Genomic DNA, 12,432 nt, shown 5'->3' with positions numbered 1-12,432 from the left:
AGCGGCGGGTACCCCCAGTGCGCGCCCGCGCTGTACTCGGGCAACATCTCCCCTCCCGCGGGCCAGCAGCACCCCGCCCAGCACAGCTACGCCGCGGGCTCGGCGGGGCCTGCCCCGTACATGCACCCCTCCTACGGAGCCGAGCAGCAGAACCTGCCCCTGGCCGGGTACAGCCACCCCCTGTCCCCTCTGCACGCCACCCACCCGGACACCGCGCGCTCCCCCTCCGCAGAGACCTCGCCTCCAGCGCAGACCTTTGACTGGATGAAAGTGAAAAGAAACCCACCTAAAACAGGTCAGTCGCAATCAAAGTTTGGGGTTTTTTGGGGGGGATTCTCTCCTCTTTCTCTCTGTTCTGGAGCAGCCGACACAAGGCAGAGCGCCCCCCCCCCCAACCTGTGCTCCCCCTGGCCTCCTGTTTATTTGGATTTTTATTTTTTTTTTACAGGTAAGGAGATCTCCGGCAAGGCAGCGCGGACAGGTTCACCCCCCTGCCATCATGACAGTCCAGGCTCTTATTTCCGCCCCCGTGGTAATATGTCTTGCGATTCATAGCCCACTCATCAGGCTTCCTTTGACACTAGTGGCTGGCTCCGGCTTAGCACGACCCACTCCATCACTCACTGCCGGGCTCCCCCGCATCCCGAGGAGTTCCTGCTCCATATCGCTCTGCCCGTGTGTACACATTGATTATGTCACCTCTAAATCACCGCACTTGCTTAAACTTGCCCTATGCTTTTCACAGGGAAGGCGGGAGAGTACGGCTACGTGGGGCAGCCCAACACGGTGAGGACCAATTTCACCACGAAGCAGCTCACGGAGCTGGAGAAGGAGTTCCACTTCAACAAGTACCTGACCAGGGCCAGGAGGGTGGAGATCGCTGCTTCGCTGCAACTTAACGAGACGCAGGTGAAGATCTGGTTTCAGAACCGTAGGATGAAGCAGAAGAAAAGGGAGAAGGAGGGCTTGCTACCCATTTCCCCGGCTACCCCCACGGGGTGCGAGGAGAAAGCAGAAGAGTCATCAGAAAAGTCCAGTTCATCCCCGTGCACCCCTTCACCGGCCTCCTCTACCTCAGACGTCCTTACTACCTCAAACTGAGATATCCCTGGGCCCCACCCTATAGCTACATCTTTAGCGTACCCTCATTGATTTAAAGTAAATATATTTTTTTAAATATTCGGGTCATCCTGACGTTCAAATAACTTGTTCCGTGAGCATTTGGGTTTAGAAATTCCCTCGGCTGTTTATTTTATGCAGAGCTAAACACCACGGGTTCTAATGTCAGTTTTTGATGACCACTTAATTAACTAGTCCTACATTCATTCCTTACATTCCAGCAGGAGTTGTGATTTCTTTTTTGTCTCCTTAGCACATTTATAAGGGTCTCCCTGTTTCAGGAGAGCCAAATTGCAAGGATGTTTCTATATTTTTTTCCCTACAGAAACACAAAGTTATCGAGAATACATGACCTCATGATGAGATGCACTATTGAAAGTGTTTACACGAGTTATAGAACTTTCATCTATTAATTTAATGCGTTCTCTTTTTTCGTGTGTATGCGTTTGTTGGTTGTAAATACTTTGTCCAAGAGATTTATCTTTTTACAGATTTTCTAGAAATGATGTTTAGATTAAGCAGGGTGGGTACATTCTCAAAACTGGTTCCAATTTTATAATGGTAAACCTGACGATATCAGTTAAATTTGCAATCAGATACCTCGAATTGTAGCACCATTTTTTTTTATGAGACAGAAGAAGGCTTCAATTGCACTAGGTTTTGTAAACCTTACTGGTGTGCTCCCCCTCTCCTCCCCCCTTCAGAAATCTGCGCTGGATTATATTGGACCTAAAACGGTATTTTATCTCCCCCAAAATACCTCACCTACTCCTATTTTAAAAGTAACCCTTCCTTTGACTCGATGTCTTTACAGCCTAATCGTAAATGTGATGACTGGCCAAATGAATGTATATTTTCTGTGATTCGTGTATGGAACTTTGCATGATGCACAATGCTTTGCTGTACTGAAGGTGCACTGAGTTCTATCAGTTGTCATTTGTGAGCTAACTATCTTTCTGATTTCCTGTACAATCATTGAAGGTTCTGCGGTTCTGTGAGTGATGGAATCCAGAGCAGAATTTACGGGTCCTAAAATGTCTGTAATAAATATATTCAAGTTTCAGGTACACGTTGTTTTAGTGCATGTGTGACGTCATTGATCACCTACTTAGTTAGCTTCCTTATTTTCCTGGCGTGGCCTTCGAGATGCTATTCAATAAAAGACCTTTCTCCTACTCATTGTTTTGTGGAGGCCAGGACTCCTGTGTGTCCTTTCCACAGTGCCCAGTATGCGGCATCGCACCCCCCTGGTTGTGTGTGTGTGTGTGTGTGTGTGTGTGTGTGTGTGTGTGTGTGTGTGCGCGCGCGCGCGCGCTCGATGATGACAATATTAACAATGTTTCCTTCCAACATATAGGAAAACCGCCTCTCTTACAGCAGGAGGGCATTTCTGAACCAGATCTATTTTTGAAACACAAATGCGAGAACTTCCTGGGTCAAGTGCTAACCTTTTCACCTCCAACTGAATGTTGACATATATAAACACAGCCCGCTTCAAACGCAGAAACCGTCTTCAACCAATCTTTCTTCACATCCCAGGCCAAGAGGCAAGAGATTCACATTTCATTATCCCTTGGACAAAGGTGACTCAAGAACTGCATTCTCCTTCCCTCGAAATTGCCAGGGACACCACTTTATTAAGACCTGGCAAGCTGGGTGATTGGTTTGTCTTGAAAGGTGACCCTCCCGCTACCTTTTACTTCTTTCCCCCTCTTATTTCAGAGATCTCCCGTCTCCAGGTGTCTTGGTAGTGTGCTCTTGCCAAAACAGCCCAGGACCTTCCACCGACCCAAGTGGTCATGTCCTCTTCCAAACAACAACAACACTAATAATAATAGGAAGAATAGTAGTAACAATAACAATAAAAAACTAGTCCCTGCAGGTAATTTCAGGAAATTCTCAGAGTTTTCGATTTAAGTTAGTGCTTTTAACTCAATGAAACACGCCCCACGCCCTTTCCTGCAGTGTCACCAAGCTAAGTAGAGACATGTTGGGATAGACACGTGTGATGTTGTGTAAGACTCCTGGTGTCATTTGAGTTTCAGTCCGAACAAATAACATCTTGCACATCTGCTGGGCATCCCCCTCCTTCCTCCCCCTCCAAAGCCTGAGCTGCAGATAAACCTCTCGATGCTTCTTGGAGGCTCTATGGAGCATCAACGGCATTTTCTTCACTTCAGTGTCAAAAGAAACAAGCGGTGATTTGCAGCCACGTCGGCCATATCAAGAGCTGAGAGACCTTGCAATAGCACAGGGCTGACCAAAGGGTTCTTGTGAATGCAGGGGCACTTCAAAGCAGAGGCAGATATTTCTTTCATTTTCCCGCCTGGCTTATGCTGTACCTTTTGTTTATTAGTGTAAGGCTACAAAGCAGAACAGATGGCTCTCTTCCAGAGCCTTGCCTGACTTCAAGTGGTACATGCATGCCAGGGAAGCGATTGCAATATCGAACACCGTATCTGAACGTGCTGGAATTTGAGTGTGTAACCTGGATCCTCTCGCTGATGGTTTAATGTATCGGAAAGAGGAGCAATAAGTAAGCCCCTAAATGTTTCAGCCCCCGCTGTCACGGTGCCAAGCTGTTGGCAAGCGATTTATTTGAGAAGAATCCTCTGCTTTTCCAAAAGGAAAGCCTCGCTTATCTTGTTGTCGCCCTAATCGATGAAATGCAAGGAAATTCAAACACTCGCATTTACTTAGGATTTGGGTTCGATAAACCAATAATAAGGGGATGAGGAATAAAAAAAATTCTACCGATTTCCTGGGCGCGATTGCTCTGCGAGGGAGAGCCAGCCAAAAAAAATCGTGAAGGGTCAAAACATGATTTGACAAGGCTCTTTTAAATTGATCTCTTCCTATGCCTTTGTTTTTACGCTGTTGTCCCTCCCGAGCTTCAATGCATCCACATGGCAAACGAAGTTTAGCATCTTCCTCCCCTACTTAAGCCGGTTCTGCTGTTCACCTTTAAAGTTTACTTTTGGAGGCTATTGAGATGCTTTAGTGTTTTCCTCTGGGGCAATCAGATTGAAGCCGATCAATATTTACTCAGTCTGAAAGGCTTGTTGAAAAGGCAGCTAACAACAAACTGCTTAGCTGCTCACCCCTGTTTAATCTTAGGTTCACCGAAAGTTCAAGCAGGAATGAATTCAGTGATGGGTCACTTTAGAATGAGTCTCAGTGGTTTATCTCAGGGCTCTGGTAAAGGCAACAATCACAGCCTCATCCCTCCCTACGCGAGCTCCAACTTTCCTATTATTCTTCTGCTAAGCCATGTTTACTAAAAGCTTGAAACACTTTCTTCTCTTCTGCAGAGGCAGAGCTCCCCGCCTCCCACCCCAGGTTTTCACGCTGTCAATTAATGTTGGATAAAACACCAATTAACACAGATCGGCATGAATTCTCGAAATAAACCCTTCAGGAAGAGATCATGAATTTTAAAGCGGTCTTTTGCAGCATATCTTTCAAGGACAGTGCTGGACAAGAGCTAATGGAAGAGCGCCTTAGGTTTCAGTGACAGTCCTAAATTCTGAATCTACCTATGGGAAACCAAGCAGGAGGGAATGGTGGAAGCAGCTAAGTAGCGTGTGTTTTTATTTCCTCCTGATCCACCGTTTGCACGAATAAGGAGTCCAAGCAATGTAGATCTGGAAAAGTAGTGGACGTTGCAGCTAATTGCGGCAACTCTCCAGGGGTCAAAGTTCACGTAATCACTGCATAAATGCATACTGACTAGGAATTTATTAGCCCTTTTCTAATGGCAGCTCACGTTTTGGGTATAGGCTTGGGAGCGGTTTCCCTCCGATGTTGGTTCTCAGGAATTATCACCCATAAACTCTGGGCATTTGCATTTTGATTTCTTTGGAGATCTGCAGCAGGTCCTATATTTTTGTTACAGTAGTAATATATTTAGACTAAACAGAGCGGGCACGAAGCGAAAGGTAACGCTTGGTGCAGGCGGTACAAGAAATGATAGCAGTCGGGGCCGGAGACAGCCAGACTAGCAGACAGACAGATTGCGGGTGAGAATCGGAGCACGTCATTAACTCGATTAAAGAAAAACAACCGTATTCATAATAGTTTGGACATTAATTTGGGGGGGGGGACTTTATTGCATTGCCTTAGTCATTGGCTCAGTTAGACCCGAAATAAAATAATATATACATAAACAGCATACAGAAATAATTAAATTAATAACAGATATATCATAGCATGTTAAAATTAAAGCGATGATAAATCTTTGCGACGCTCTATTCTTTCCTGCTTTCTCCCTTTCCAAAGCAAACATCCCATCTCTCCAGCCATGGCCCTTGGCTCTCTTTCACTAATAGTCTTCTTTTATAGCAGATGTACCATAAAATATTGCGGATCATAGCTGCGCTGGTTTCAAACGCAGAACGGCCGCTGAAATCAATGGAGCTTATGGGGAGTGGTGAAAAAAAAAAGTGTCATCTCATCTTGGAGAATTTGGGGGCAAACCGGGTTTATGTTGATCACGTGAATAGTTCAGTCCGCCCGATAACTTCAAAGGGTCTGAGTAATCTGAGCGGGGTTTGGTCCGAATAAAGCATCCGCGGTATTTTTATAGGTTACTGATCCCTTCCAGCCATTTGCTGCAAACCCACATGCTGTGTGTTTCAGCTCGTATTTTACAACAGTTTCGGGTTGTCTGGAGAGCGCATATCTGATCCTGTGGCGGGAATCAGAATTATTGATTATTAGAAAGAAAGAAAGAAAGAAAGAAAGGGCTGGCGAGCACCCTCAAATGCGATCAGATGCCAGGATATGGAGAGATTTCCTTTGCTCCAGTTCAATTAAAACATATGAAATTGACAGAGTGCGTAAAACTGCCCAATTCAAGAAAGTTAAAAACAAACAAACCCTAACACCCCGAGACAAATAGCAAACCATCAGCCTAAGAGAAATCCCTGTAGCATACTGGTTTACCTATTGCATGTGGATCATCAGAGTTACAGTCCAGTGGCAGTTTGGGTGCTAGAAAAATCATAGGAGGAGGCAACCTTATGTTTGTTAAGACGTGCTAGGTCCGCAGAAGGCGAGGGGGACCCCGTGCCAGCTGTTTTTAGGGTTCAGAGCGGCTCGGGCTTCTTCAGCAGTCTGGGCTGTGATTTCTTTCTTTAGCTGTGGCTTGATTTCATTTTTTTTTAAAAGTCATAACCCGAACTTCAGCTTGCTAGGCCATTCATAATGCATCGCCTACTCAGAGAAAACCCGGACAGTAATACACCTATTATTTTTTTTTTTTTTGGGGGGGAAGATATTTAAAGATAGTCTAACTATATATTTAAAAACACAAAGCAAAATCGTGATATATGTTAATATCTGGAAGAGAGCGATGAACCTTACCGCTGGCTTCGATTTGGAGCGGGCGAAAATGAGGAGACTAACGAAATTTCGTTTTGTGAATCGTCATAATAAATACCAACAACTGCTGCAGGGCTGGGCGAGAGGACAGCGGGCTCCGCGCTTGGCAGCCAAGAGGAATTTCCCTTGCAACAGAATCGCGGGTGAACTCGAGATGTTTCCGCAGAGATCAGAGTAAAGTACTGCTCTAAGGCCACTTCTCTCTGTGTAAATAAACGAATAAATATTCAGCAGCGTTGGAAGTCCCAACTAGTCACACCGTGCATATTTACAAAAAATAGGGCACATTTCAAATATTTGTAACGACCTCTGTTGACCGTGTTGTGTCTCCCGCGTGGCTATTTCTGTGCTGCCGGAATTTCAACAAGGGATTTTTAATTTTTTTTTTTTAAATACAGGACATGATACATTTTGACTGAAAACAGCGAGAAGCCTCAATCTCCCTCCGCAGGGCTATTTTTCACCTTTCAAGTGTATTGAACTACAGCTCCTTGTCTCCAGGCAGGTTTAAGGGCAGCCCGCAAAGGCAAGACTGGGCTAGGGGTCTAAACCTGCGCCCTATTTCCTGGGAATAGGACCCGGGGGATCTAACAAGCGGATTGCCTGCAGCCAACAGGTCGTGGGCAGAGGTCGTTTCCCCGGACCCGCTGGCCATGTGGAGTCGCATCGGTTGTCAGTGGAGAAGCAGAGCCGCCCAAAGGGGCCGATCCTGCTCCATCTCAAACCCGTGGCACTTCTTCTCCGCCATTCTCTAGGGGGAGGGGAGGGGCTGCCCCTCCCCCCCGCACCCCAGCGGCTCCAGAGCGCTCTGCTGAGGACACCCCGTCCCCTTGGCGGCGGACAGCGCTGTGCCAGGGGGTCGCTGCCCGTGACAAGCCTGGGCCAACCGGGGCTATGCTCACGCCGTGGTAGATTCTTATTGCAGATGCAGTGAAAAAGTCCAAGCCTGTTTTCCAGGCGCAGATCCTGGAGCCATTACTCAGGGAGCCCATGGGATCCCGTCCTCAGCCCCGCAATCCATTGCTCAAAGGACAATTCCTCTGCATGCAGGTTGAGCAGTACATGAAAGTGGGTCTCCATGCCAGCCTTCAAAGCCCGTTGCCCATGGGATATGGGCTCTGGGTCTCCCCCCGCCCCCTCCCAGGGCACAAAGGTTCAAGATCTAGTCTCTCCGGTTCTACCTTTAGACCTTAACCCCCTTCCTGGTGGCCTTCAGAGGGCTCTTCTCACTAGCTGTTTCCTCCCAGGCTCCAGCACTTTCTTGAACCGATGAGAAGCGGTGTGGGAGTCGTCTCAACACTGACAGCCAGATCTTGCTGCTATTGAAACCACCGGGAATTTAGCTATAGATTTCAGCCTGATCGGGCTCGGGCTCGGGCTCCCTGGCTGAGATTTCATGGAATGATCCGAGCTCAAAAAGGATGGGATTGAAGGAAAGCCATGCTTTACTGGCGACGCTACCATGAGGGACAGGCAGAGACGGGGAAAGGATTCCCATCAATGTCCTTAGGTACTTTCCTGTTTGGTTCAGGATTATGATTTGCCTAGAAACCCTGCTTTCCCCAACTGGTAGCTACAAAGCTCAGGGCAGATTAGTGAAGAGCTATTACTTATGATCTCCTTTGTCTATTAATAAACCCATCACTGAATACCGGATAACCCTCCCTTTCTCTCTGTCAACACTATTCTAGTCAGCAGTGTACACGGGAGAAGAGGGATTGGATGTGCCATCAGGGTCCTGCAATGGGCGCCCCTTTTGGGCTTACTTGGTGACAGATGTTGAAGCTTACAGAGAGCTTAGTAAACACAAAGTTGGACTGGACTTTTTCATGGCCCATATGTTTTTCATCATTCCCAGTCAAGCCAAGACCAAAGGAAGAAGCTTCCCTCTTCAGACTCTTCATCTTTTCTCATCTTCAGCAGTCACTCAGTTCTGGTGACATGGAATAAAGAGCAGAGAAAACACAAGAGACCAGGTTCTTCTTAAAGAGACTGAGAGGTTGAGGGCTTATTTCCCACTGGGCATCAGCAGGCATCCGTTTGGAAAGTACATTTATGTAAATCCACAACAAATATAGAAAAAGCAGGTTAAATAAATAGAAAGAATCAGAAAAAACAGATTTGCAAATGCTCCTCACATACTTCTGAGAAGACTCAAAGGGATTTTTGCTGCCTTTATTTAGTATGGTGGAGGGTTTTAGAAGCAGGGATTCCTAAATAGTTATAACTGGAAATCAGAAATATGAATGAGCTAAAAATTCTCCCAAATCAGAGCTGTTTGTTTGACAGCCTGCTCCTGTTCCCAGCAAAGCCTTCAAAGTTCCCATTGATTTTAATGGGAATAAGATCCAGACCTAGTTTAGTTTCTTAGAATAGTTGTAAACTACACTTACAGGAGCAAACCAATTCTTTTGCCACATTGGTTGGTCCTGATAAAAATATGTATGAGTAACAAGCCTGCAGACTTGCCAGCAAATTGAGGTATCACCAATAGATCAGGGGGAAGATGGACTGTAAACAAAATAAGTAGATTAAGGCAGTTCCTCAGGCTGTCATAGCATAGTGTAAAAAATAATAGTGACTGGAAATGAAAATGCATGTCATAAACTATGCAAGTATATTTCATTGTGCAGAAAAGTCAGCTTGGAGAAATTCCTTCTAGCAAAGCAACGTTAGCATGAACAATATTCTCCAACATGGAAGTGGATGCTGCAGGTAAACAGTGTCCCTTGTGGGCAATGCGTGTAGTTTTGCATTTTATTTTCTATATATTTTTCCTAGTTTATATTTGTATTTCAGTCAGTGCAATGATTCTGAAGTAGCATCAGCGCTAAAAGGGGCTGACAGTCCCGACCTTTAGGACTGGACTAGGGTGGTGAACACAACACCTAAGACCACTTCTGTTCTAGAAGGAGGCATTGTTTTAGCTAGATCTTAATCTAAATAAATGGCGTCCCTATTGCAGTTGTGCCTTAAGCAGTATAAGCCTTGCTTACATCAGTTTAGCTCACAGATTTAAAAAGTCCAGCGATGCCTACACCTTTGTTCCAGGGCACCAAGCACTCTGGATCAAACTCAGACTTAGCTCCCATCGGAGCTAAGCCAGCCAACCTCCTATTACAGGTGGCTTGCCTGTGGACTATAGGACTGCAAATCAGAGGATGACACCAAGACTAATAGCTTGTCAAGGAGGGCAATTTCCTTGCTTTAAATCACACCTTTTTCTTCTCATTAGTGTGACTTTCCAGTAAAGGTTGTTGAAATACTGTTCACGAAGAAAGCTGAATGAAAACATTCATCTGCTCTGTATCTTCTGCTGAATCCTATGTTTACCTAGTAAAGATATCAAATCTTACAGAATATTAATGATGGAAAATGTTCTGCTCCAATCTATGCAGGAGTCATGTGTCTTTGAATATGCAGAACCATGTAAAGATTGGAGATCAATATGTTAGGGCATCCAATTTTTGTGGAAACAGAGGGCCAGATCCTAGTCCACCTGTTAGATGTCCATATGGACTTAGGTGCCTAAGTGTGATCCTATTCAATCCTGCTCAAGTTCCTGAAAAATGTTAACACCTCTCTTAGCCTTAAAACCAAATCAGAGACCAGAAGGTGGACCTATGCACCTTTGATGTTAACTATTTTCCAGGGACTCAAGTAGGGTGGTATAGGTGCCTAAGTTCACTTATGCATCTAATCCACTGAATAAGATCATAAGGTTTGATCCTAGTTCTGTTGAGGTCAATGGCAAAACTTATTTGGGAGTGGAATTAGTCTCTTAAAGAATCATAGAAAGACATGATCCAGCTGAAGTCTGCAGAACGAGCCCTATTGATCTCAGTGGGTTTTGGATCAATATACTCTGATCTGCAGTGAAAGGAGGGTATTTCTATTGAAAGGAATGGGAGCCTTGCTGCTGGCCTTAGTGAGAACAGGATTGGATCCAAGGTGTCTGTTATACCATATTTACTGGGGAGTGCTGCCTACCAAATATGAAGAATAGGTGATAGAAGTTCATACTGCAAACCAGAGAGGAGGAATTTTGCATTAATTAAAATGAATACATTAAAAAATAATCATCTTAACTATGGATCTCTGTGCTGCAGTTTATACACATGAATCAGTGGGTATTTTGCCTGAGAAAAACAGCAGGTATGCATTTAGTAGCTGTTATCTATTTTTCAATGTGACATTTTACAAGTTAAAATAATAGGTGAGAAGTAGTTACTATAAATGCAGCATTAAAAGCAACAGTGAGCCCATGTTATCATTGATTTCTCTCCCTCTGTCTCCTTCTCTTTCTTTATAAAACTAATGTACTCTATCGATACGAAGCTACCTACTTTAATAATAAATCTAGTGTTTCAGGCTAAGAGCCCAATGTTTCCTTTTACATGTAATTTATAGTTGTATTGATTTTAAAGCACTGATTCTATATCCCCCCCGTTGTCATATTAAAAATGAGTTCTAACCGAAAGGCAAAAATGATCTTTGGCTAACATACATAACAGAGCAGTTTGGTTGCAGTAAAGTAGATTTAATATGATTAATAACAGAATGAAATGCTTTGAACAATATTTCAGACCACAATTTTCAGTAAAAAAGAGGGTTTTAATGAAGCTGTTGAAAGCTGTCACAGAGTGCAAAAGGTGAAGCGCTTTTGCTTTCTTAACAACAATGTTGGTTTGCATTGCATATAGAAAAAAACCTCAGTAAATACACAGACATGTTCAAACATTGCAACCTGTTTCCAGATTTTTGTTTTGTTTTTTTCGGGGGTTTTTTGTTCTTTCTTTTTTTGTCTGGAGGGTATCTGTGTATGTGCTAGGTACTTGAATGGGAGCAGGATTAGGCCTCTTTCCCATTCTAGATAGGAATTTTCATGCACTTGTAAGTGTAGTGTAGACCTTTTGCATAAGTCACGGTGGTTGAAAACTTCCCCTACTTTTTAGCCTTTAGGCCTTTATTTCACAAACTCCTTTTTTTTATGTAGCCTGTAAAATCATTAATAAAAGAATAGGAGATCTGAGTTATAGTGAATGCTATTTGTGGTAGGCATTTAACCCTATTAATAAAGAAGCTGTTAATTCATATAGTCTCATTTTACAGAATTAAATAAAAATATATAGCCCTTTGAATTGAGTATCTGTGAAGACTACTGTAAGTGATAAAATGTATTAAATTTTCAACTTAAATGTATAATATGGTTCCGCATATTGTCTAATATCTAATATAAAGGACTTCAGTAACTTTAAAAGAAAACCTTTACTCACAAAAGGTCAAATCTTGCGTATTCAGATAAACATCCTGTTTATTTCACTGGGAAGTTACTAAAAAAAGGGTATAAGATGAAAGGTCCAAAGTCACGGAGACAAAGAAAATCTGAGCTCAAACACAAAAAAGGAGAAAGGGATGAAGTTCAGCCATGTCCATGCAGGGCCAGATTAACTCTTTAGTGGGCTCTATGCACACAAACTAGTGGGCCCCGGGCCAGTTGAGACCCCTTTCCCACCCTAGCACTGCCACCCGTGGAGAGCGGGGCTCGGAGCCACTGCTAGGAAGCAGCTGCCATGGCAGCAAGGCTGGTGGACTGGAGGGGAAGGGAAGGGAAGGGAGGCCGATGGGACCATTTGTGCCACCATCGCAGGGGGAAGGACAGGGCCCCCCTGCAGCCCAGGGTCCTAGACAATATGTGCCTAGTTTGCCTATGTGTTAATTTGGCCCTCTGTCAATGTCTTGGAATACACCTCCTTGATTTGACTAGATACTTCATGTCCAAAGGAAAGCAACCTCTCTCAGTGTACCCACAAGCCTGTACCACATGATGGGGGGGCAATTCCTATTATACTTCAAATAAGGGGTTCAGTTTAACCATGTAAGTAAGTAGGAATAACTATGATTAGTCATTCAATCATGTTTGTATTCTGA

The 12,432-nt window shown here is 44.3% G+C and overlaps 1 protein-coding gene across 1 annotated transcript in view; it reads left to right on the top strand.

Moving 5' to 3' along the window:
• The window catches only part of HOXA1 (homeobox A1), an 8,643-nt gene extending 6,343 nt beyond the window's left edge, over nucleotides 1-2,300 (top strand). Inside the window, exons 2-3 of the mRNA XM_019508623.1 lie at nucleotides 1-295; nucleotides 746-2,300. The exon at nucleotides 1-295 is cut by the window's left edge and continues 28 nt beyond it. Of these exons, the coding sequence (XP_019364168.1) occupies nucleotides 1-295; nucleotides 746-1,101 (651 nt within the window). The 3' untranslated portion in view covers nucleotides 1,102-2,300. The remainder of the gene's footprint in view (nucleotides 296-745) is intronic.
• The last annotated feature ends 10,132 nt before the right edge of the window (nucleotides 2,301-12,432 follow it).

The sequence above is a fragment of the Gavialis gangeticus genome, unplaced genomic scaffold (genome assembly GCF_001723915.1).
Source record: "Gavialis gangeticus isolate Ggan-Ray unplaced genomic scaffold, GavGan_comp1, whole genome shotgun sequence".
Taxonomy (NCBI): domain Eukaryota; kingdom Metazoa; phylum Chordata; order Crocodylia; family Gavialidae; genus Gavialis; species Gavialis gangeticus.
The sequence above is the reverse complement of the archived record's forward strand: the minus strand, read 5'-3'. Positions and strand labels throughout refer to the sequence as shown.